Source organism: Drosophila mauritiana, chromosome 2R (assembly GCF_004382145.1).
Source record: "Drosophila mauritiana strain mau12 chromosome 2R, ASM438214v1, whole genome shotgun sequence".
Lineage (NCBI taxonomy): Eukaryota > Metazoa > Arthropoda > Insecta > Diptera > Drosophilidae > Drosophila > Drosophila mauritiana.
Window position 1 is genome coordinate 11,141,773 of NC_046668.1, and position 25,928 is coordinate 11,167,700.

A 25,928-nucleotide genomic window follows, 5' to 3' on the forward strand; every position below is an offset into this window, starting at 1 on the left:
GGGTTCAAACTTTTCCCCAGCCGGTCAGATACAAACAAACTGGGTGGAAAGTTTCGTTGATTGCTCTTGACGTTAATTGAAATTTGGCCAGGCCAGCAGAAGCCAGAAGGCCAACTAATTGGCATTGGCCAAGGTGTTGCGATGCACAGTGGTTATCTCTATCTCCATTACATTAGTTGGCCTACTCACCCCGTCCAAATTGGCCATAATTGAATTCGGAGTTTGGCATGCCTTCGTGTTTTTTTTTGGGACTCAACTACATTTTTTCTGCGACTTCTTAAAAGGAAGGTTCAAAAGCATCATAAACAATCTGCGAAGCGCACATATCGCGCACACAATTTGTCTGCCATGAAATATAAAACTGGGTCAGACGAAATGGCGGCGCCGCCGAAAGATTGCCGCAGACATCGTCTTGGCGGTCGCCAATCATCCTTCGCCTCAGCCTCCAGTCCCATTGGATTTAGCCATTCCACTCGTGAATCTGTGACGCATCTCCTTCGACTCTTTGCCACGAGGTAAGGCGAGAAGTCATCCGGCGATGTGGGTCAAAAGTCATGGAGCATGGAGCGCCAGTGAGTCTCATCGAATTCAACAACTTGGCGAAAATCACGGTTGATGTGTGTGTTTATTGTGGGAAATGTATTTTTCACTTTTCCGCAATTACCGGCCATAATTAGCTGCCACAGAAACTTGGGTACTTCAAAGGGCCTAGTTTGTCAAGCGGATGCCGCTTGAAAGGATCTGCTGATCTCTGCGTTTCTGACACTCGGGATCACCCGGCCAGCAGATCAAAGGAAAGGAAAACTGCTGGAAAATCGAAATTGGATTGGACTTGGCGTGGCATGGCATGGCTGACGATTTTCTCTCATATATACATATGAATAATGCAACTGGACGGAACGGTTGCATATCAATTAATGGGAAAAGCGAATTACGATGCCACCGGCTACTTGGCACTCACCCACTTTCCCGGCACCGCAAACTCAAACTCGTTATCCATCAATATCGCTGATAGCCACAAACGGTGAATGGCTAAGACCGAAATCGAAAGACTCAACTAAATGCACCTGCAGCGCTGAAAGAAAAGCCGGCGGCCTGAGTATGTGCAACATGATTGGTACTGGGACTGAGATGTGTGGCAAGTAGCTCCACTTTTACTGCCCCAGACCCACCTGTTGGAGCTTTGGCAAAGGTCTCCCGGTCATCCTACCTGTCCCATTTTTAGGCTCATCAATCAAAGGCAATCGGAAAGGCAAGTTGAGCTGCTGGAATGCCTAATTGCAGCTCCTGCTCTCGCTTGTCGCCAAAACTTGCAGCTACAGAGAAAGAAATTATTTAATGGTTTTAAATTACCAGTTTAAGTGAAACAAAAAGGATGCAGTGAGCAGTATATCCATGTTAATAAATGCTTTTCTAAAGATACTCTTAGCTTCTAAAGTGTTAATAGCTTGATGCATTTTAATGTCAAAATTATAGTTTTCCGTGCAGCAGCTGTTCCTCCCGAAATCCTTGTAAATTTCTTTAATTATTTAGTAATTTTTACAGCATATTCCAGTGACAAACCTGCCTTCTTCCAGCGACAAAAAGGGCAGGTGAACTGGAATAATTCACACCTGCGGCGGCCACCGGCCTACGTGCAATTATTGACGTTTCAGTTTTGTAATAAAATATAAGTCCCAGTGCTGGCGACCTGAAATTAATTAGGCTTTTAATATTTATGCCTTTTATGTTTTGCATTTGCATTTGGTGGCGACAGGTCGCCAAGGACACGAGTGACAGGCGACCGAGGCAGCAGGCAGGACTAAGGACTCTGGCCAGGACTCGCGTTCGTGTATGCGGGCAATTAATAAGCCAGAAATGCGACCGCTAATTCAAGGAGTCGGACGCGCTGTCCTGCGAAAGGGTGCAAGATAAGTATCTATTATAAATATTCATACTATATGTCGGCGGCGAGCACAGACGACATTAAACCGTGTCCGACAAGTCCGGCGATCCCATTCCTAGTCCACATCCAGAATGGAATGTCTACTGCTGGCTACACTGAAGGAGCCGAAGCCTTTCCCCAATTCCACTTTCCATGTCGTCGGATCCCCAGGCATAGCTCTTTATTCATGGGCCTAAGCTATTTCTCATCTGTATCAAACTTGACAGCAAAAAGAGGCCTTTCATTCGCTTGGGAGGCCACCCAGTTCCTGGGGCTCAGGAAAAAGTAATCAGATTGCTGGCGTATAATAGCGTAACTCTGCACATATCCTATTGTTACTACTTTCATTCAGAAACTATTTTTTGAACTGAAAAGCAGATTGGAGATGTCTCTCTCTTTATGAAAGTGACACACTAAGAAGGCTTGAAGGCATTTCTGAAGGACATATATCCTGGTATTTCTTATATCTATATATTTCCCATAAACCTATTTAAACTACTAGCATACAAAGTCTAATGTTAATGTTATATAGCTTGATTTTACTACGAATTCTAATTATTAATATAATCATTTTAAACATTTATTTTGGTTTTATATATCTATCAATGTAACTAAAATCAAGAAAGACGGCAAAATTCCTCCGAGTGTTATATCTTTATGCCAATTTCAAATCCTTACTTTTACTAGATTCCCTTCTGCAAGTATAAAGCGTCTTTATAATTTGAACAACTCGCTTTAACTTGAACAACTCGCTTTCTAAATTATAGGTTATACTTATAAAAACATATGTACCTATATATATCAAAGTGTAGCTACAATCGAGAGCATAAATATGTATTTCTCGTTGGTTCCATTAAACTTTACTTTTCTTTTAATGACCAATTATAAAATAGTATCGGTGGGTAGTTAGTTAATTCCAGAGCACCGCTGTGCTAAAAACATTTGAGTATCAAAAAATATGTTTTTAGCCGAAAATGGGCTGCTACTTTCACCCGTCTCGTTTCGGTTATCGATGCACAACAATCGCGGCAATCGCCGTTGAAGCAATGAAATTAGCGAACCGCAAACAAGACTTCAAATTACCCGCATTCATCCCGAATCAGATATTCGCACCAGGCTGTCAGATTTCTGGTGGGACGGGGAGTCGGCGAGTCGGGAGGTCGGTGCTAAAAAGTATATGTACAAGGTATGGATCGTATGGATCGTATCGATTGCCATCGACAGCCGTTCACAATGGATCAGCCAGTAAATCAGGCGCGAAAGGAAGGAAAGCCAGCGACTCGAGGGGCACCTTCAATGAGTAAGAAAGAAAGAGCAATTGCATTGGGGCAGACATCCGCATCTCCAACTCCAACTGCATGTCCACACAAATGTATCTGTATCTCCGCATGGCACACTTCCAACTGTGGCGCATAATTAAATCGCAGCATAAATAAACATAAACACACAAAGCTGTGATAAATTGGCCAGCGACGCAGCGGAAATGTGCGTTAATCCAATTAAATGGGCCATTTGCATGGCTGAATGCTGCGAGAATGTTGTTCATTAAAATTGCCAATATTTGGCATCAAATCCGAACCGAAGCGTTGCAGCTGCACTTTGGCAAAGGACCCTTTTCGATTCGAGGAGGTCAATTCTGTATTTGGGACAATGTCCTGCCGCCAACTAATCGTCTAGTCTAGTCTGGGTTACTGTCTCTGTTTCTCTTTCTGGCCAGCTTGTTTGTTTTGGCCACTATTTCACTACTTTGCCTCTTTGTTTGGGTTCTTTGGCCCCAGGCGGCTTTCTTGTCACAGTGGTAACTGCGTCTTTTAAAGAGCACTGAGAAAAATAACCATAGACTTAAATAAAAAGATAATTTCATGCTTTAGAAAATTGCCAAGAATAGATCTAGTTGCTAAAACAGACGGCTCTAATGTAAAATCATTGCCAATAATAACACTCGATTTTGGCTTTAAGGGAAATTTCTCATTCTCAGAAAAACATGCAAAAGAAATAACTTTTTTTTTGTAAATATTTATAGATATATGTAGATACCACTTTGGTATGTTTTTTGTTTTGCATCATGTTAACATCCATTAGGCAGCGATTTGAACAAATCAAAGTCAGCAGCAGACATACTTCCATCCATCCCCCCCCCCCCGCGAGTGGCACGTGCCGCATGGATGATAACACGGGCTGGCAGGCCGAATCCTTGCAAATAAACTGCAGCGTAATGGGGCCCATTGTGCGGTGCAAACACTGTTTACACAGACGCCAGCCACCCTGGGGAAAACGCTTCTGGAGAGTCTGTGGGTGGGGCGAACGCGACCCCTTCAAAAGTTTAACTTGTTCAATTTGCATGAGTCGCGGACCCGGCTATAAACGATACTTTGCCCGAAAACTTTGGCCATAAAGCAGCTACAAAAGCAGACGGAATACGCGGCTGATCAGGGGGAGTAATGAGCACGCGTCCCTTTGTCACCATCAGGACACATACTCCATGGCCATGTCCTTCGGCTGCTAAGCCGCCACCGAAGCAAACGGACACGTGCGACAAGGACAAAGGAAGTAGTGAGTGCGAAGAGGGGCTTTGGGGGTTCAAGGACCCCAAGATTGGTAAGCATTTAAATATTATTATTATGAAAATCTATACGTAAAATTAATTTCTTGAATCTACCATTATACAATTATTCATTATTATAATACTAACATCTATCATTATTCATTACTATAATACTAAAAATCCCCTTTACAAACATTTTGATCATACACCCGTGTAAAGAAAGTTGCTTGGGCTGAAGAGGTGATTCCTTTCTGGGGGATGCAAAACGCCTGCGATGGATTGTTTACAAGAAGCCGAGTCCTTTGAAAAACGCGTTCTAATGGCCGGTATTCAGTTCTTGCAGGGCTTCCCTCGTTGACCTTGTCTGCAACCCTGGCAACTCCTGGAAATTTGCACATTACGCATTCGTTTTGAAGGTGGCAACCCTCCTGCGGTGACAATTAATTTCGTACAGCTCATTAGGCGTTGGAAAACTTTCGCCAAGGGTGGCTTTGTGTTCTGGATTTTAAACCTGTCATTCCAGCGAAAAGTGGTGCATAAAAGCTAATTTCTTGGGTCCCTTCTGTTTTGATATATTCTATTAGCACGTTGGTAAGCTCAATTAGGCGATTTCACGCTGTCACAGCCTTACTTCAACAAACAACAAGGGAGCCTATTGAAAACTTAATAATTTAGCTAAAATATGAAAAAAGTTAAGAAGTCCATTAAGCGGGCAAGTCCCAGCGATGAGGAGTACACTTTGGAGGAGGACCCAATCGAGCTCGAGTTGGGAAAGATGGAGAGGGGCAGTTCCAGTGGGGAAAGCGACGAAGAAGGTCAGCGGGATCAAAAGCAAGTGGACTCCAACATCGACGAGATGGACGAGCAAAACGACGAGGAACAGGAGGCAGCCAGGGAACAGGATGCGGAAAGGCAGAACGACCTGCGCAAGATGTATGGTGAGTGGTTTCCCGAGGTGATAAGTTCATAAATACCTACAAAACTTCCTCCAGAACTAAGTCTCCTCCCGCCGGCGGCCATAGCAGCCCAGATCCAGCAACTGGAGAAGGAGATCTACGAGCTGAGCCAATGGGAAGCCAGGGAGCTAGTCCGGAGCAAACACCTGCGCATCTTTGGCAACTGCCGTCGTCGCGCCAACAAGTGAAGAAGTGACAAATCTGCTTACAGAACACTGTATACTGCACTGTTGATGACTTTGATGGTATCAAATAAAGGGTCGTCAACGAAAGTGACTTCAACTCCATTCCGTTTCCCCTTCCAGTGGCAAAGCACACATAGCTCCACATGGCCCAAGTGGCCAGATGGGCGAGTGTCGTGGGCAAAGTCCCATGAAAGCCGCTTACAGGGCTTAATTTCTGAAAATGGACATGCCATCGACATTCGCCCACGACATCGCCTCCATCTGAAGTCAAGTACAGTGGGACTTCTGTAGCTTGAATTTGAAAAACATATAAATATTTGCGGGGAGAAACAATATTACATCTACCAAATACTACACATTTCTATTTTGTAAGTTTCAAATACCTATCTGCATATCTGAATGAATATATCAATTCATTGTCTTCCTTTTGTCGAAGCCCGCCTGTGTTTACTAGGAAATGCACATCGCATATGGAGGTGGAGGCAGTGCGTCTGGGATTGGGCATTAATCGTGCATTAGAGTCTAGAGTTCAGATGGCCGGAGCTGCGGCATCCGTTCCGACGGGCTTCCTGTGCGCTTAGTGGCCTCCACCGCACTAGCCAATCCTCCTGCCGTTGAGGTGGAGCTCCCGGTTCGGCGGGGGCTTTTGTGGAGTAACTCGATTCAAAGCAAATAGTAGCCAGTTTATCACATGGATTTGTGCTAATTTTTCCATTTCCTCGCTCGCTCGCCTGGGGAGTTGTGAACCCGATCCGCATTGAAGCTGGCTCTCGAGTTTCCAGGGTTCTTAAGTTGATTAAATTTCACGCGATTTGATTCGATTTTCAATTATACGAGTACCGAAACTCCGAGTGCCTCAAATCCATTATGCTAAGCAAATACATCTACCGTGTTTTCAGTTTCAACTGCGTGTCGGTTATCAATGCCCAAAAAAAAAGAAATGAAAAAGGGAAAGCCATGGAAATCAGGGGGAGTTGGGCAAAGCTTTTTGATGCCCGTCCAAGCGACTTCCTGGCATATCCTTTCGAATTTCTGGCTGCCTGTCTGCCTGTCCGTCGGATGATGATGGTGATGCAGTCGAGCACTCCTGCCCCCACAAGAATATCAGTTGTTGTTTTTGTCGCTTTCGGTGGTTGCGGGTGCAAATGTTTATCAGCTTCAAAGGGATTCCCCGTCCGTCAGTTTGGGCGATTTGGGGTTTGTCACAACACGGCATTACCCAGACTCCGGCGAAAGGAGACATTTGAATGCAACATGTGTCCAGGATTCGGGCTTTGTTAATTTCCAACCCCGAGAACTTAAGGGTGGAACACCAACGCGACTAATAGAATATGCTCATTATGGGATTCCGAGCTGAGTGGGTTTCAGTGTTTCGCGCATAACTCAAACTAAATTATTATAAATGAATTCATAATCTTGTGCACATTATGATGACTTCAGGGGCAAAAAGGGGGATGATTCAAGTGCTCGTTTCTCCCCCAAAAAATGTCAAATATTCAAATATGAGCGAAAGGATTCGCCATTTATTGGAGTGCCCAGCACTGATTGAATTTACTGCGCAGTTGCCGAGGGGGTGGAGAATTCGTTACTCTTCTAAAAGCCATAAATTGTTTTGGGATCTAAAAGCCATTCATTCAAATGATTTCAATATGCAAAAAAAAAAGGCTAGTTCCGTTTGTATCCATATTTTGGAATTTAATCCCTTTATCATTGAGTAAAATATACACTTTTTTATAGGTTTTTTTTCTGCTCAACGAAAGGCATTTATAATTAAATTTCAAAGGAAATTCTGATGAATGGATATGTGCTTCAATTCAGACACATTTGTATAGTTAAACGAATTCGTTGATTGGGAAATCAATGCGTGCCTGTTATTGAATTAAATTTTCTGAACAGAATACTATTTAAATGTAAAGTAAATTTATATGAATTTAAATAAAATTGGGCAGTTAACAAACTGACGTTATGAATTATTTTAATCAAATGAAGTTGGCATAAAATCAATTGAAAAGCAATTATTCCCACACTAACGAGTTGATTTGAAAACATTGTGCTTCTTTCTTTCACTTTCACGGTTTTTTTTTAACTTAATGAACTTTCAGCCCATACACTTGTATCATACATATAGTTATGTGAAAGACACCTGTCTCGGAATGCATTTAATTACCTGTACAAACGGTGGCAGCATAAGTGTGTTTATCTAATTATGGTTAAGTGCCAGTACACGCATTGTATGCAAATTTATGCAAATGGCGACACAAATCATATCAGTTCCTTCTGCATTTAATTGCACCCCTTTCCCGTTTATGTTGTGGAAAAATGGCATTAAATTAGCCAAGAGCAGCATAAATTTCACACCGAAAATACAGAAAATACAGTGAAAAATGGCGCTCCCAGGGCAATTCACTTGGCCGATTCCATTGTCTCCGACATTCCACGGGGGATTGTGGAAATGGTGGGGTCGGGAAAATGGAGGGGCAGACACAAAGAAAATGCCAAGCCAAGTTCGCTAAACCCAACGGCAACATCTGCAGCAAGACGGAGCAACAAGAAGGACAGGCAGCAGAGTGGCTATATCCGAGACAACCAGACAAAGGATAAACAGAATCCTGGCCTTTGCATCCTTTTTTGGAACCGTGTTTATCAAACCGAAGTCGTGTTTATGCTGGGATGCGCCTCCTCCACCTGATCCAAAGGTTTCGTTTCTATTCAAATATGCTGGATACTGCTCACTTGGGCGCTGTTTGGGCCCCCAACCAGGATGGAAATCTCCGCTGGGCAGGTTAAAAAACTCATTAGGAAAATCCTTGGGCGGCGGAAATTAAATAAAATCCTATTAGGCGCTCTATTTGCTGTGTGCGTGTGCGCGTGTGTGTGTGTGGGAGGGAAATGGGAAAAGTGCGGTCTGGAAGAACTCCACACTTAATTTATGTGCACGCATTTCGTTGCCGTTACGACATTTCAGCACAGAACGAAATCTAATTATGATAGATAGCTGCGCCCAACTCATCCCACTCCGCGTTTCCTCCCCCCTTCGTTTTGGGGAAAAACTCGTGTGCAGGTGCATTTTGTCACTTGGCGGACTGACAACCGAAGATCTGCCTTAATAAAGTCGGAAAAATAGGGAGTTCTGGGGCGGGGCAGCAACTTTGAGGGGCGTCACATCTATATCCTAACACATTGCTGATCAAAAGAATCCGAAAATGCTTTGATTTCGCAGCTCTCTCTTTGCGCTTTTCGCATTTCCCATTTCCGCATGCTAGGCTGCTTCCACTTGTGGATTTCGAGTAAAGTAATCTCCTGCAAAATATTTCAATTTTAGAGTGCTTAAAGTCTAATATATTCTTAATTACATAAGCCATACCTAAAATGTTCAAAACGTGACGTAGGAGGAGAAAAGTAGTATATATGGTGAATACAAAAATAGCAACTTAAATTGTCAAACAGAGTTATATTTCTCATACTAGAATCAAAATTATATCTTTTAATCTATATACTAATCGATCTAGCATTATTATATTTAACAAACTTAAAATTCCTTTAAAAGCATATTAAATTTACTGACACAAGCTAAACCTTCTCACATGTTTGAAGTAACTGATATGCTTTTGTTTATATGTCTGCCCTGCAAAAGCAAACAAATAGTCCTTCAGCAGGATGAGCTGGCCAAATGAAATTTTCGACAATTTGGCAAATGTTAACTTTGCTAATTTGCATAAACCGCAGCCGCCACAACAAAAATAAGCTAAAAAAAGAGGAAAAACCGTCAAGTCAACCCCCAAAGAGGGCCAACTCGAATTATAGAAAACTGCTGGCGAATGCAACATTTTTTTGGAGGGGAAACAGCGTTGGAGGGGGTGGTGTTGGCCAGACCAGACGACGACCAACTGACTGAGTCCTGTGGATCCTGGCGGCTCACTTTCACTGAACGACTCGCCTCGCCTCGACTCGACTGTAATCCCCAGCGAAGGCTGCCAGACACGTGCTCACGACCCGGCAATTTGCGTGTCTGGGTGTATCTGTGTTTGAAGGCTGTAATTGTGTGCGTCAGTGAGTGTGTGTGTGAGTGTGGGTGTTGCAAGGAGGACGATCCAAGACTGAAAGGCCGCAACGCAATCAGTGGGGAAAAAACAAAGATCTTAGGTTACATTTCAGCAATTTACTTGAATTTAGGAAATCATTAGTGGCATTTTTTTTAATTGCAAAAAATCAAGGATATAATAAAGTGAGTCGAATTTACGCAATTTATTTTTAGAAGCATTTTTTTTTAAGTCCTAAAAATAAATACATTTCCTTCAGTATACAATTTCTATCCATTTAACTGCTCATATTACTTCCTCATTATTTAATCGATCTAAAATGAAAAAAAAACTTGTTCTTGAATTTTTCAAGTGCAAAGACGGCCGCAAATGTAAATGCACTGTTGGCACGCCCCGCGTTTCCTTTTTGAGCGGAAGTCTATGCGATAATGATGGATTGTGTACAACAATGCAAGGGTCCTGCGCCCAGCCGCCCACCCCCTTTTGCAGGCAACCCCCTTTTTAGCCACGAATTGTGGGCATTTGAGCGTGTCGCTATTGTGAGTTTTGAATAAGTTTTTGGCTAAATGATTTGATTATGTCTTGGGATTATGGGTAAAAAAGAGGCTAGGAAAAATAATTATGCTTCAGAGAGAAGAATGAGCGGTTACTTTTATGTAGCTAATCAGTGCGATTAAGCTTAGCTTGTCTTTAATTTTGTTGCTTTTAAGCCGCAAGTGCCGTCTTATACTCTCTTCTAAAACTAAAACACTTTTATGCACTCTTCTACAAACAAATATAAAATGCAGTTTTCCAGTTTCAGCTTATACGCATTTTTTTTGCCGGCAACTTCTCTCTCCGCTCAATCAGCTGTTGCGGCGAATTGAAGCGCTGTTAATAACAGCGCCCGTTTACAGCGTCGCTGCACGACTGAGTATAAGTCCGAATATCATTCAGTCGTTAACGAAACTTCGCCGTGCGCGGTTCACTTCGTTTTCCGGTCCGCGTTCGATGCGTTTTCAATTCAAACTTTTCGCCGGCGTCGTTTGTTGTTGTTTGCGAATGCATATGTGGGTGTGCGGCTTGTAAAAAATACGAATACGAGCATGTGTGCGCGTTCTGCTCATAATTTTGCGCGTTTGGTGCGTTGACAGCTGCGAAAAGCGACAAAAAGAGAGTGCAGAAAAGTGCAAAGCAAAGGCCGACAGCTAAACAAACAACAAACAAACAAAGCAGAAGCCAAAAGAAACAACAACACACCTGCTGCCGCCGTCGTTTTTGTTTGTGTCGGTGCTTTTGGTCCAGAAAGAAACGGGAAATTCGAATGGCAATGCAAAAGTGGCAGCAGGATAGCGAATTGTGATTTTCCGGCGAAACGGAGGAGCCTCGCACAAGAAGCAGATGCTGCAGAAGAGTGAGTTCCTATCGCCCAAGTTCAATGACTGCGGCCAGACTTAATGAGTTCCACCCTTTGAACCACTCCGAAATGCCTGATAACAACAGGCGACAAAGCCCATTTACATATAATTATCTCGCACTGCCCCCCATTCCATCGTTTTCACTTCAGGCACAGTCAAACTTCTTTGGCTTGAACTTTGATAATACCAAAATTAAAGACTTTAAATCATTTATTGATGGTAATCAATGTTAGGATTATGAAGTAATCGTTTTGGAAATTGTATGTCAATACTTTTCAACTATAACTTTGTTGTTAAAAACCTTTAAGCTAACTTGCAACTTAAATACTTTTATTTATATTATCAGTATCATCACTTCACAATAAAAAATTAGCATATTTCAAAGATGTCTCATTTCTAATGATTATTCAACTTTGCTCTTCATAATAATAAAATACATTTTTTATGAATATATTTCTAAAGATGTTACAATAATAAACCACCCATTTTCGTAACTTAAAACCATTATCATTTAGATTTCACTGTGATTGTAGATGATTTGGCTTAAAGAAGTTTCACTGTAGTTATCAGCGATACCCTGTCACCTCTTCCCCTTGTCAGCCGACCACCAATATGTTAATTTGAGCAGCTGTAGGCGCCGCTCTAAGATTCTTGTTGTGTTTATTTGCTCTGTCCCTTAAATGAACTTGTCAATTGCTCAATGATTGCCGTCAATTATCAGTGTCATCGATGCTATCTCTGTCTGATAGCCGCGGCGATAACGATAACGATTGGCAGGCAATACGCCTATACGCTCTTGACTTCTTGCGGAAAGGAAATAGTGTTGCTGATTTCAAATTCATAGCCTTCCCTTCCCCTCCCTTCCATTTCGATGGCTTGCACAACTTTATGGGAGCGAGCGTATGCGTAATATTATTGCGCATACGCCACATGGCGCCCCATCGATAAGGGCTCCCCTGGTTATTGTTTATTGAATTTCGGTTTGTCATTGATTCAATTAATAATCCCAATGGGAATGGAATCGTGGAATTGCGGCTCGAATTGCCACCGACTTTCGGTTCGAAAGCCATTTCGCAACCCTAATGGCTCAATGAGTAATGGAAAGTGGAAGAAGTGGGGTGCCTCCGCCATCCCAACCATTCGGAAAACGCATTTCTGATAAGATTAGGGCCGCATTTGTTCACTGGAAATTATTAATGAATACTCCACCAGCCGACTAAGCGAAATGCTGATGGTTCATTGCACAAGCATTCGCCCAAAACAAGAAGCAGAAGTGAAGAACTCAGCGAAATGAGGGGGAGAACTCTTCTCCAAACCTTGGAATTATGCAACCTAGGCGCCGATGGCCATAAAGAAAACTCTGTACGAAAAAGTCAACACCGCAGACGTGGCTGTGACTGTAATTTCTAGCATTTTAATTACGACTGTTGCCACAACAATCATAATGGGTTTGGGTCCTACCCCTTCCCCCCCAAAAAAAAAACCAACTGGCGCAATTTTCACGCACGTGCTGCCGCCACAAAAACCGGAAGCAGAAAGGTGCGCCTGCGTCCGAAAAGGTGTGCGTGTTTTTTTAGAAAACATAGCTACACATGTACAAAATTATTTGATTTGCATAATGAATGAAGACGGCAAGCACAGGCTGGGGAAAAGAGTTTCTGCGAAAATGTAGTTTAAACTCAAATGAAATTAGGCTGCAATTGTCTGCCACACAAATACACCGCAAATGCAAAAGGTGTGAAGCTACACATAATGAAATGGTTATGAATTCAAAGTAAAATTGTAGAAAATAATATCTTGATTTATTATTCTATAAAATGCTATTGGCACTGGCCAACGATGTGCATTTAACAGAAGCTTACATTTAAACTCAATTAAATGGAAGAGAATAAATTCAGAAATGTGTGTTGAAAACAATGATTTAGAGGATGAATGAAAGCAAGAGCAGATGCAAATATTTAGTTGTACAAAAACATACCAAACAATTGTTCTGCCACAAAGCCAGAAAGTCATATGAAATATATATATATATGAAAACAAATAAATTGTGAAAAATGCTGGAAAGAGTTGGTCGGGTTGGGATTAAGCCGAACTAGAATATATAGAAAAGAAGCATTTACTGCAGAAATGTTGCTGTCAACATAACCACAGGAATTCATCGAAAAAAGAGGCACTGAAAAGTAGAGAGAGTGACTTCTCGTGTCGCTGGCAAATAAATAAAGCCACAGCTAGGGTTGCTGCTCCACATAAGCTGGCATTTGCATACGCATGTGGCAGAGGGTGGAGGGTAGAGGGGGTTGGGGCTGGTTTGGGCCCAGCTAATGGGGTGGGAGGTTACCCGTAGGTGGTGGCGCTATCCCAGTTGTATATCTTAACTACCTAACTTCTCTGCCAGGGTCGCACAGTCTGCCCAACTGTCTGCCTATTCGGGTTGACAAACGCAAACACATCAGCCATAACCATATCTCATTTGGGCTCATATCATAAATTCCTTGAGGCAGAGCAGGAGCAGCCTGATGGAGATATGGGTATATGGGAGCACAGTAGTTGTTGACTCTTCGCAATTCCACGGGGCCCAATCTCATGGCAAACCATTTGCAGGCACGCACTAATTTTTTCCGCTTTTTCGTTGGCTTGGTGCTGCTCCAAAGTTTGGTTTAGGGCACGTTTCGCATTTTATGGTGATTCGTTTTATGTCGTTTCTTCGCATTTAAATTTGAGTTTTATATGAATTTCAAGCAGGGCAAGGTTGGCTTGACACCTTTTCTCGAGCCCATTTTACGGTCAACAATTGAAATCAACACTCAGCCGACTCGCTCTGTCTGCATCTTTGCCACACAAAGTGGTCGTAGTATCTTTTCACTCGTATCTAAGCCTTTGTTGGCCCCCGTAGTTCGGTGTCTTAGCCAGCAACTTGCCGAACTGGTTCTGATTCAGAAATTCAGATTCATAACACAAACAGCGGCCGCCACATCCTACTTGGCAACACCTTCCCCGAAACCCCCGAGTTGGCTTTTTAATTTTTGGCAACAGAACTTTTGTCGCCTGCGAGTCTTTGAAACCGGTAACTGGTTTACTATACCATAACTATATGTATACTCGTACGTTTTTAGTCAATGATGGTGGCAAAGCTTGAGCTAAAGTTAAATAAAATGCCAATGCTGATGGTGATGGTGTCATATGTGCTTTTGTTTGCCTTGCGGTTGCTATTTTCGGTTTTGGCCACTTCCTGGGGCTCCGGCTCTTAATTGGTTATTTAATTTCATTATTCAATTTGCTACCTAATACAATTACTTTGTGTCCACCATTCACATTCCCTCAATCTTTTGAGCCGGCTTATGCGGCTGCAATTTACGCTAATTACCCAAGCAAATAATGAGGCTTCCGCTTCCAAATTTTATGACTGCCTTCTCCATTTCGCCGGGCCCTTATCTCCGGCTAATCTGGCCAGAATCCACGCATATACGCTCGTAATACGCTCATGGAAGGCCCCCGCGAATGCCGGAATGCCTCTCGCCTTGGCATAGTTTCTGCTGACTGCCGCAGTCCATAGAAACGCAGAGCTCAAGATAAAGCCACCCAGAGATTTACAACATCGGGGTCAGTGGGTGGGGAAGTGGGTGGCGCTGCTACCCACCGAGACACTAGAAAGCAGGAAGCGCGGAAAATGTTTGCCCAGCATAAATGTGTTTACATTTCCGCGACGGTTTACAATTGAGACTTTGGCTTAGTCGGGAACAATTTTCCATCAATTGATTGGGCTCGACAGGCAGCAGATAGTGAACATAGATATATGTGGCTGGCCTACAGTGCTTTGCAAAGCTATAAATCTATGGAGCTTCAGTGGAGATAGCCGAGTTCGACAAACTCATAAAAAGAGGAGCATACCAAGTTGTGATTTTGGAATGGGAGCACCATGAATTCGGCTCAATGGAAGGTAATTGTAAAGGTGGACAAAACACAGAGAGTAAATAACGATACATACATGATTGTTTCTGTCAATTTCAGGAATAGCATATTGACAAAAACGTTCTCAACTGGCACTCCTATTAATTAAACATCAATCTTGAGGCGAGTAAAACCCTTCTAATCCAAGCTAAATTATCTTAAAGATTGGAATATTGACAAAGAACTATGCATTTGGCACGGCATCTCATCCCAAGTAATTAAACCTCAATCCCAAAAGCATTTCCATCAGTAATGCCAATCTAATCCAAAGTAGATTGGCAAATACAGCATTTTAATTGGATGGCAAAAATGGGTTTTAGCACATTCAAGTGCTTCCTGGTTCCCATTCCTGCTTCCCATTCGCAAACACACCTGTATTTCCCGCCCTTACACCTGTCATCGAGAGGATTTCCGTAGTTGTTTTTGCACCTACCCCACCTGCGCTGGCACTTCAATAAAAGTTGAAATTGAGCTGAAGCCAGAAAAAAGGGAGGACCAAGAGGTACGGGCAGCAATTCCCCGATCGGAGTTTTATGGGTTAAATGTGAACTTTTATTGGCATTTATTATGGCCAGAGCCAGCACTTGAAGGGGGCGGGGGGGCGAATAGTTTACTTGGCAGTTTGGCAGGGAATGTAAATTTGATTGCATTTCACTCGATTAACCATCAAAATGGTGGTGAAAAACAAACAAGTGAATGGGGCGAACATTTATTTACACAGCCATTTTTCACTCTAATTGGACACACACAAAAATCTAGTTTCAAAAAATGCTGACATCTTCAAAACACACAGCACAAAATGTATCTGCGCATCTGTGGGATACACAGCGATAGAATAGGATTTTATATTCGCCCAGAGATCAGGCATATTTTTGGGTGGTCGCGGTCATGTACACAGCCATAAAACATATTTTTCACAGATTTATGATTTGTTTATTTTGCGCTCTCATTTCTCGATACGATTTTCGCGGGACTGTGAGGTAGCCCACTTGGCGACACATTCCCTGTCGTTGGAATGCAAAAAAGTTTAACCAAATGGCAAGGAGGAGCCTTGATCGCCGAGCACAGCACTTTATTTCCTTACCCATTTGCCCATCTTTCGCATATTGGCATAAATGGACTTATGCGTGCCGTTGACGAGTCGCTGAGTCTGCGGATCCGCCGGGTTTATGTTTAATTATAAGTCCCGTTGCCCAAGATCTTCTCAAAGGCGGAAAAGGGGGGTGGAAAAGGGGGATATTGGCGCAAAGGGAGCAAAAGGAGTTCTGCCATGCAGCTGCTGCTCCGTTTATGGGCAGCCAAGCAACTCGAACCGCACTCAGCCAGCCATATTCCCCATCAGCGACTCGTCATCGGCGGCATCAGTTGGCTCAGTTGTTGCACTCCCCCCCCCCCCCCCCCCCCTCTCCATGCCACCCACCAGACCCCTCATCCCTTGCATAACCAACCCCCCCCTGGCAGCCCACAAGCGGCGACGTGCCCAAATTGCATTTGCATTCGAGTTATGTGCGCTAATTTCACGTTATGAAATTTTTATTTCGCACATTTGCTCGTCGCAGTTTTCTTGCCTCGTTTTTCATCTGCCAGCAGAAATCAAAAAATAAAAAAAACAGATTCTCAGCTAAATTTGGCTACAAATCTGTGCACTTTATCGTCACAAGAGTTTTTATTTGGGTCTAAATAATGCTTGCTCTTAAAATTGCCTACTTAAATTGGTTTGTCACTGCATAGTTTTGCTTAATCATATTACTTATATGTTCAGAAAGCATTAATAGTTACAAAACTAATCACTTTATTACTTCCGTATGTTTTTATAACATAACTTTAAGATTACTTATAAAAATAATATTTTAATGTTGGGATTTTAATAAATGCATGTGTGTGTTTATTAGTCATGCTTATGTGGTTGCACATACTTAACTACTGTGGACCAAACTAAGTGAATTCTATTAAGAAATCATTTCCATTACTTTAGCTTTGGGTCAACAAAGGCGATCTGGCGAATTCCTTAGCCAGTTGAGCGGGGATTGTTCTCTAATCTCGAGACTGTGGCATGTGGGTGACACTTTCCCCCTGCACTTAAGTCCGTTCCCCAATAAAATTTGAGCAACTCTTTGTTGTTCAATCTGTGGGCGTTGAGTCTTGGATTTCACTTGCTGAAGAGTGCAAAGTAATCAGTAAACGAGGGCATTTGGGAGGGGGCAGGAGGAGGAGAAGGAGGAGAAGGGGCACAAACTGCAGCGGCAGCCACTTGTGGGCCTCGAGTGTTGGTAAAAGCGTTTTGTATCTGTCGGATACAATGGGCCATAAATCAGAAGAGTTCCACTTGCCGGCGAGATTGCACTATTTTTGAGTTTGAGAAACCTATGATATTTAGCTGGTGGAGAATGGACTCCGATTCGAATTCGTATTCGTATTGGGATCCGGATCCAGAAGCACTGTTTTGCGGTGGTAATTGCACGCTCGCTGAGGCGTATCGTATGCGGCAGTTTTCCGTTGTTCATTCAGGGGAAAATGGGCAGATGGGAAAGCGGAAAACCGGGATAGGAGGGATGAGAGGGAAAAGCGTAAAAAAAGGGGGAACGACCCAAAATAGCGGCACAGCCAAGTGGAGAACATAAAGCATAACAAGGGCGACACAGTAGAAAATTGTGCTATCACTAACTTCTCATCGAAATCATATTATAAATTGCAAGAAATATGACTCTATGAAATATGAAATATGAGAATATATGAATATATATATATGAATATATGAGAAATATACCTACATATATAAATTCCTATAAATGCATTTAAAATATTACTTATCTTATCAAATGAATAAAACAATGAAGTGTGAGATATCCGCTTTTTATCATAATTTCAAATATGAGGTATATTATTATTTGTATGATGAATTGATAAACCCAATCTTATCAATATATTAAAGCGTGTAGTCTTTTCTCTCCGTGCGGCGAGAGAAACCGTGATACTACGTGTTGCAATCTTCAATAGATACAGTATTTAGTACTCGACTGGCAGATGCACAGTCTCAGATACAGATACAGATACGAATGCCAACGCGTGCGTGAGAAGCTTCAAGTTTGTGCGTATTTTCTTTTTTTCACGCTCTCGCTGGCAAGCTGGTTGGAAAAGCGGGGAAAACAGTGAAAAACACTGAAAAGCATAGAAAACAACCATGTTCTTTGTCATGCATGGCCGAGTGTAGCTGCAGCTCCATCTGTTGCCGCTTCTGCACTCCGAAAACTCGTATGTGAGCCAAGTGCAGGGCCGAATACTGTAACCGAATACGCCATTAGCACTGGAAAAGGGGGCCCAAAAGAACGGGGAGCACTGGGCCATAATTACATCTGCATCCGTTCTGGCCAAAAGGGATGGGGGTCACACACAGATTGAGGCCATGATTGATGTTCCCCGTTCTGTTCCGGCGCAGATCGCACGGCCGCCTTATCAGTGGGCATCCATCCGAATGGCCAGACATTCCCATTCTCCAAACGCCAGCAGACTCCGGCCTTTCTGCTGCAAATCTCCCTTGATTCCATCAAATTCACAGACCATAAATCTTCGCTTCTTCACTTCTGCGGGCTGGGCCACTAAATGCCGTCGCACAGTAACAGTTGTTTTCCAGCCAAATGGTTTAAGAAGGTTTTTGCGGCGTTTAATTGCCAATATCGTTAGGCCCGAAACATCATTAAAAGTTTTCAAGCTAAGTATCTGCTCAATTCATTAATAAGCACTAATTGCTACAGGTATGCACCATTAAGTATTTGCACATCCAGATTTGGAATCTACAGTCGTTCTAAACGTGTTAGCTTGATTACGAACTAAGAAAACTTTGTAGGAAAGCAACTACACGTTCTGAGATGTTTTTAAGCTTTGCTTCTATGTTAGTTCTATATATATGTTTTTTTTTTTTAATCTGGTTTTAATTTGATCATAGTTCTAAAATTAACTTTAAACTCTCTAAACAACAATTGATAGCATTATTGTGTACATGTTTTGGCAATAAACGAAAACGTGACCCTGTCAGCATTGTATATATTCTCTTAATTTACCATTTGCGGTTTCATAGCATAACGAATAAGTGTAGTAAATTCGAATTCCAAGTTTTGCTCGGCAAGAATTACGACACTGCTGGCTGATGCTGTAACTCCTCAAAAGTCGGAACCCAAAATCCGATTCGATGCGACTTGTTGGAGGCGAATGCTTCGAATTTGTCACTCGACACGTCAATTATATAAATCGCTTATGTGACCCTACCGAAATGCCCCTCTTTCATTTGGCAGCTTGTTGATACAGTTGAAGGGGTAATAAATTTGAAAATAATGTGTGAATTTCTCCTTTTCTCATTTCAGCGCCCCACAGCGAAAGATAGAAGACCAAAACCACGAGGAGTTTGTCAACGTGGAGCGCAAATGAAGTGAATGTGAATGAAAATATCTTTGGGTGCATTGAAAGTGTTTGTGCGTTGGGAAATGGAAATGCTCGATCGCGATCGCAGCTGAGGATTATTAGGAATTACGAATTACGATTTTCGAGTTACGCACTTCGAATTACGGATTGCACAATCTACAATCCGTCCGCGTATATAGAAACAAATCTCCGGCGAACAGTTGCAGCTGCCCACTTTGGCTAATTGATTTTCATTTCGGTTTGTGTTTCTGTGTTTTCCCCATTTGTTTGCTACTAGCTGGTTTGTGTTTGTCTGGCCCGCCTCTTGCAATGAGGCGTCCAAAAGCTGCCAATCGCCACAGCAACAATAGCAACACAAACAACAACTCGCCAAATGAACAAAAACAATCGGAAAAACAACAAGTACGCGTACATGAAGTGAAGCTGCGCGACAATTGCGTTTGCGCCTTTTTGCTGCTTTTTTAATTAATTTTAAGTGTCGCCGTACTCCGTTGCTGCCCTTTTTTTCGTCGCCGGGAGCGGAAAAGATAGCCCCCGGAAATCGGCAATTTAATTTACAATACAACATTAGTACGGACATAAAAGCGGATAAAGGCGAGCGGACCAAGGAGAAGCCAAAATGTTCGCGGGAATAAGGAAACGCCTGGCACGCAAGTAAGTCACCAAGAAAATTCCAGCACACTGCGAAAAATTACACAGTGAATAATCCAAGTAATATAAGAAATTATCTACAATAAGCTGTTGTTCTATCTTCAAATTTTCTATAATTTAATGTTCATTCTCAGAAGAAAATTTATATAATTTTTGATTCAAATAGAAACAAATTAAATTGCTCCGATTAGGAAAAATTTATTTATAATATGAAAAAAAGCTTAAACAGAATAACAAATATTATTCATTTAATTTTGTCTCGTTTTTTCAAAAGTTTATCAGATTGTTTTTGAATTGAATTTTTATTTTTAAGTAGCCACATTCCTAATACAAACCACTCAGCTATGTTTCTTGGAATTGTATGACATTTTCTCTGCGTGTAGTCCCTCCCCCCTTTGCCCCCGGAGACGATTATGTCCAGCAGCTTTTATGTGTTTCCTTCCACTTTATCAATGCTGTCCCTCTTGGTCGTCCTTCGACTTCGACTGCTTTTCCTTGCCATGCCCCAATTCCTTCGTTAATGACTTTCGCGATAAAGGTCATTGGTCGAGGGGGGGATGAAGTCGTGGGGTTGGGGGCGTTGGGGAAACCTTTTCAATTTGCAAAATCGCTGACAAAAAGTGGGCGAGTAAAGGAACGTTGCAGTGGCAAAACTTACTTTTGTATAATTAATTTCTGGCGACTTGCGATACACTCCCTCTTCAGTTTTCCGAAGGCCATGATTTTGCGACTCATCGGGCGAACCAAGCGAACGAGCGAGCAGTCATCAGTCATCGTCATTATTATTATAATGATTTTTTTCTGCGTTAAATGAGCCAATTAGTTTAAAATCTTTATTATTAGCTGATTGCCGATCGCTGATGGCTAGCATCTTGTGGACCGGTTTCGTTTGGCCTAAAGCGAAAATTGAATTACGCTTCGATGCGATTCGAATTTCGAGATTGCCTTGCGGGCCATTAGCTCTCCAAAAAATTAGCAGCCAGAGCAATCAAAAAGCCATCTGCCAAATGATTTTCGTGGGAAAAGCAATCGCGATGGGAAAACAAACGAAAGTTTCCGCCAAACTATCGAAGTTTTTGCATAGACAAAGTTTATGTTCAAAAAAGGGTAATTTATCTTTGTACATGAGTTGATAAAAGCTGTTTAAGAAATAGTTGATGAAACTAAAGATAAATAACTAAATAATTAATGTTTGGCCTGATTTTGGAAGTATATCATTGTTTTCATGAGGCAAAATTAATCGTAAAAAATTAAGTTAACTTCAGGAAATCCTGTAGATTAATATATAGTTAGTGTTCAAATAATCTAGAGTGTCTAGATTTTATGTGGAGCAGGTAGAGATTGTCCCAAGAAGAACGACGTCCAGCACTGGTGGCCTTTATTTACAAGTCATGATGTGCTAATTATTACAGAAAAGTGCAGTCGAATGCCTTTTAGCACTTACCGGTGACACGCCCCCTCCGGAGGCGTACGATGATGATAACTAATGCCCCAAACACATCAGGCAGCCATGAACCCAGGTGCTAAAAACACCTGTGCAAATAGAAACCCAAAAGCCCAAAGCACCTTGTAGGTGGAAGCCTCGCATTTACATAACATGGCTATATACAAATGTATCTAGCAGATACATAAGCATAAAGCCAAGTGGAGGGGGTGTTTTTTCGGAGCTTGGCCCCAAACCTTTAAGATCTCTGTGTCTTTTGGGGGCCCACACACGATATGCTGTTCGTTTAGAAACGCCTGTAAGGCCTTTGCCCCCCTTCCACACCCCTCTTTCCTAACGTGGCATTCAAGCGCGACTAAAGCTAAAAATAATTACACAAAAGACATAACACACTTTATTAAGCACTAAACATTTGATGTGCTGGGATGTGGGCTCCAAAAGTCCGATGGAGGCAAGTGCAGCTGCATGCAGAACACTCGAAGAAAATAAAAACCACATTAAAATTCTGATTAAGATTCAGATTTGAGGCGGTTTATTTTAGGAGTCTTAAGCAGAAGTCTTAAAAAATTCCCTGTGTGGGTTTAAATGTTTTGATGAAATTCTTGATATTTTCTCTTGAACTTTGTTATGACTTATGACCTTTCAGTTATTTATTCAAACCTCTTAGTAATTAACCAAACAATCAACCTGGTAAAAGCTTGATTGTTTTTAAAATTCCTTGACTTTATATTATGCACAAATTTAATTACTTTTTGTATTTCAAAATTAAAAGTATTATTGTTTTGAACAAAGAATCGGTAAGAGTCCACATAGTTAACTTCTAATTTATAGCTTTCAGCTTATAAATTGTTTTAAATTCGTTCCCCTTTCATAAGTTTTATAGATATTTAATTTATGTAATAATTTCCTCTGTGTATGCCTAAGATACGATGAGGATGAATTCTCACGAGCGTAAAAGCTACAGTCATTGGGATTAATGCCAGTGCGCGCTGGAGAGTCGGGAAAACATTAAACTGGCCTCCTAATTATGATTGATACGGGAGGAAGATTCGTGCGACCCACAAGAGTAACGCCGGCAACAACAATAAGAACTAACATACAACGATATATCCGCCGGCAGTTTCTTCATACGTTCTCAATTTCAAACCCATTTCGCCCTGTTCCCATTGTTTTCCGCCTTTTGCCCGCCGTATCAGATGTATCTTTTACATCTCGACGCTGCGCATGTGCCTGGTTTTTATGGGTTAAAGGAAATGTGGTGCAACAAAGCGTGAGGCAGTGGGAACTTACAGTTATGTAGGCTATATACTCGTAGAGTGCCCCCGCCGTTTTCCAGCTTAGATTACACACAAAAGAAAAGGCATAAAATGAAAATGAAACCAAGGCAAACTTCAGGGCTGCGCTCCTTGGCAATTAGCGGAAATCCAAACTGAAACTTTTCGTGATGATAAAACAATTTACGCAGGGGTTTATTCAGCTGTTACAAAAGCTGCATATGTATGTGATTGGGGTTAGAGTTTATTATGCCAAGTGACGAGAGGACAAATTGATCGACTGATAGACCACACACACACGGGTTGTGCTTTGCGATTGCAACCCTGTGGTCATAAATGCGCCATTAGCACTAGCAAACGCATCTAAAGACTCCAACTCCACTTGGCCGTAAAAATCCAAGCTCCCACTCCACTCGAAGAAAAAACACCCACCAAAGAGGCAAAAGCACACGAGCAGCATTCATTGCACACACAAAAGAAAATGCCATTTTATGCATTTCAAGTGCGTCTGCCGCCACTATCTCGCATCTCTCTATTTCTACTCGGGACTGGATGGATGGGTTGGGGGATTATGCTTATGTATCTGAGCCCCGGGTCTGTTTTTGATGGGCGTCCCGCACTTCGTGTGTCACTGAAACTGAAGTGTCAATTCCATCATAAGCCAAAGTGGCGCACATATCGCATAACGCATCCCATCCCATCTCATCTCATCTCGAAAAGGGGCCAAAGATGACAACAGTGACGGGAGGAGAAAAAGGAAAATTATTGAACAATTTCACAATAACGAAAATAAAATGGGGAGAAGAAAGCCCAAGAATTACAATTGCACCTCGATACATGCCGCATATGGCCAAGTTCACAGCGAATGCGAGATACTCTTTCAACTAATATAAGTAACTTGATAGTTACTAAAAGGTTTTAAGTTCTATCAATACCGTTATGATTTCATAAGCGCATGAAAAACAGCTGGATGAAATCAAAATAAATTTCATTCAGAATGAAAGGAAATATGATGTACAAACTTCATAATGTTATTCCCCTTATTACGATTGTCATCACGTTTATTTCTAGCATTTATACTATATTCAAACGTAAGACTATGACTAGACTACACTATAGATTTGCATACGAACACGTTTAACGCCATAAGCTTGTTTTGCTTAATTCCATTAAATAGGCACCTTGGCATCTATATTTCGCTATAAATCAAACATAAATACTTCGCTAAACGATCAAGTCGCGAAATTGACTTGGAAGTAGTGGTTTAACCTTTTCAACTTCCAGGAAATGTTGCAGTTGCACCTAGCATGATTTATAAAATCAATCAAGCGATCATTACTTGGGATTACTATCGCTGCCTTGAATTAGTTAAGCGATTTATAATCCCAAAATGCCAAGCCATCAGTTCATGAAGCTATGTTTGCGTGTTGCGAAAATCCCAAAGATATACTCTTCATAAACATCGATCATTTCGGTCTTAAAGTCGTTGTACCTTGCCCCCATTGAAATTAATGAAAACATCTGAGGGGCCCCACATTTTCCCCCCCCGTTGGAGCGGATTTTGACAGCAAACACGCCGCCGCAAAAAGATCTTGGCGGCATTTTCACTTTGGGTGCGACAACTGCAACGGCGGTCGCCATAATGATGAATACCTTTTTAATGAGCGGCTGACACATGCAGATACAGATGCAATGGAGATGTCAGCCTGCGATTTATCATCTGGGAATGGGGATTTGGGGGCGGCCATTCGGATCGGGATCGTGCCACATGGCACAACAGCAACAGCGCCCCATGCCAATCCCTGATGCGTGGAATGACCCTAACCTACCCCATCGCAACTCGCTTGATTGCCAACCATTGTGCGTTCAATTCCGTTATTGGGCCTAAACATGCAGAGTTCGCTGGCTCGGAAAAGTCACTGCCAGCAGTCAAACACGCATGCACTGAAAAAAGAAACTCAAAAACAATAGTAACAATAGCACCTTTAATGCTGGATACAAATGAAATAACAAGTATCTTTAGATGATCAAAACTTTTGCTTATGAATAATAATAATAATATTTGCTTGTAGTTTTAATAATAATAATAATTACATACATATTTCTCTCAGTGCACCGATATGTACAATGTACATGTGTACTTCGCATACACATAATGAAATATTCCCGTGCATAGTTTCCGTATTTGCCACTGCTCCCCAGCCATTTTCCAGCTGACCGTACTTGCTTTCTAATTAAAAGTTTGCCCCTAACGTTCGCTTTAAACGCAAGTCTGTTTTTTGGGTTTGGTCGTCGTCGTTGGGTTGATAGGTAGTTGGGTGGATGGGTTGATGGGTTGATGGGTGGGGCTCCCCAAATGAACCCCAAAGCGAACGCAAAACCCAGCCCCAAACCAACCGACACGACCTGGGTTTTTACAGCCAACTAGGTGCCATTGTTGTAGCGGGGCCAGCGAAAATGTTTGTTGATAAATAGAGTTTATGTGCGTGGGATACGTGTGTTTATTGCCCGCAGGCCAGGCATTCGTTATAGATGTGCCCGTTTTGGCCAAAAAGGGGCACTGGGGCGACAGGTGGCCCCCGGGTCGAGGTGCGTTATCTGGCCAACGACAGCGGATATGGCCTATTGAGCCAGTGTTTATGGGTCATTAGGGTGCGCGGTGGTGGTGTGTGCTGGCCAACAATTCGACAATATCGGCCTGCCTCCGCCCGCTGCTCCACGCAATTAACGTGCCATTGTCCTTGAAGTGAGAGCGATACTGATCGCTTCCGCTTGGCCAAGTGCCAATCACAAATCTGCATGCAAAGCACCCGAGAGTTGAGGAGCGGCTCCGCTTAAAGCGTGGCATGCAAATAACTTTCCAAACAGACGGCTGCACCTAGACGGCTTCCTTTTGGAGGCAGGGAGCAGCCGCCGCCTGCACTGAGAAAAACTCGTAGAAATTACTGGAAATTCAGAGAGGTGCATTCGTCAATGCAAAGTGATTAAAAACTTGAACAAATTCGATTGGCAGTCAACAGCAAAAGCAATAACTAATGCAAACTTATAGTTGGCTGTGTTTTTCGTTTAGTGAATACAATTAACTAACATGCTCAAGCACTCGAAAGCCCAATAAAATGTGTTAAATATGCATGCGTTAAAATGAAAC

At 42.2% G+C, this 25,928-nt stretch overlaps 2 protein-coding genes across 6 annotated transcripts in view; both read left to right on the plus strand.

The window, feature by feature from the left end:
* Positions 1-4,807: 4,807 nt before the first annotated feature.
* LOC117136796 lies at positions 4,808-5,820 on the plus strand. 2 transcript variants are annotated; one of them, XM_033297853.1, is made up of 3 exons: positions 4,808-5,060; positions 5,145-5,402; positions 5,462-5,820. In XM_033297853.1, exons 2-3 carry the CDS (start codon positions 5,152-5,154, stop codon positions 5,619-5,621), a joined length of 411 nt encoding a protein of 136 aa, XP_033153744.1. In that variant the 5' UTR covers positions 4,808-5,060; positions 5,145-5,151; the 3' UTR covers positions 5,622-5,820. The 2 variants fall into 2 exon arrangements, with proteins under 2 accessions (XP_033153744.1, XP_033153745.1); XM_033297854.1 differs by having other exon boundaries at positions 4,808-5,407; positions 5,462-5,817.
* Positions 5,821-10,598: 4,778 nt separating this feature from the next.
* Positions 10,599-25,928, plus strand: part of LOC117137762 — a 37,795-nt gene continuing 22,465 nt past the window's right edge. For all 4 annotated transcript variants that reach the window (XM_033299377.1, XM_033299380.1, XM_033299378.1 and 1 more), the window contains exons 1-2: positions 10,599-11,043; positions 19,354-20,065. In XM_033299377.1, the coding sequence (XP_033155268.1) occupies positions 20,031-20,065 (35 nt within the window). In that variant the 5' untranslated portion in view covers positions 10,599-11,043; positions 19,354-20,030. The remainder of the gene's footprint in view (positions 11,044-19,353; positions 20,066-25,928) is intronic.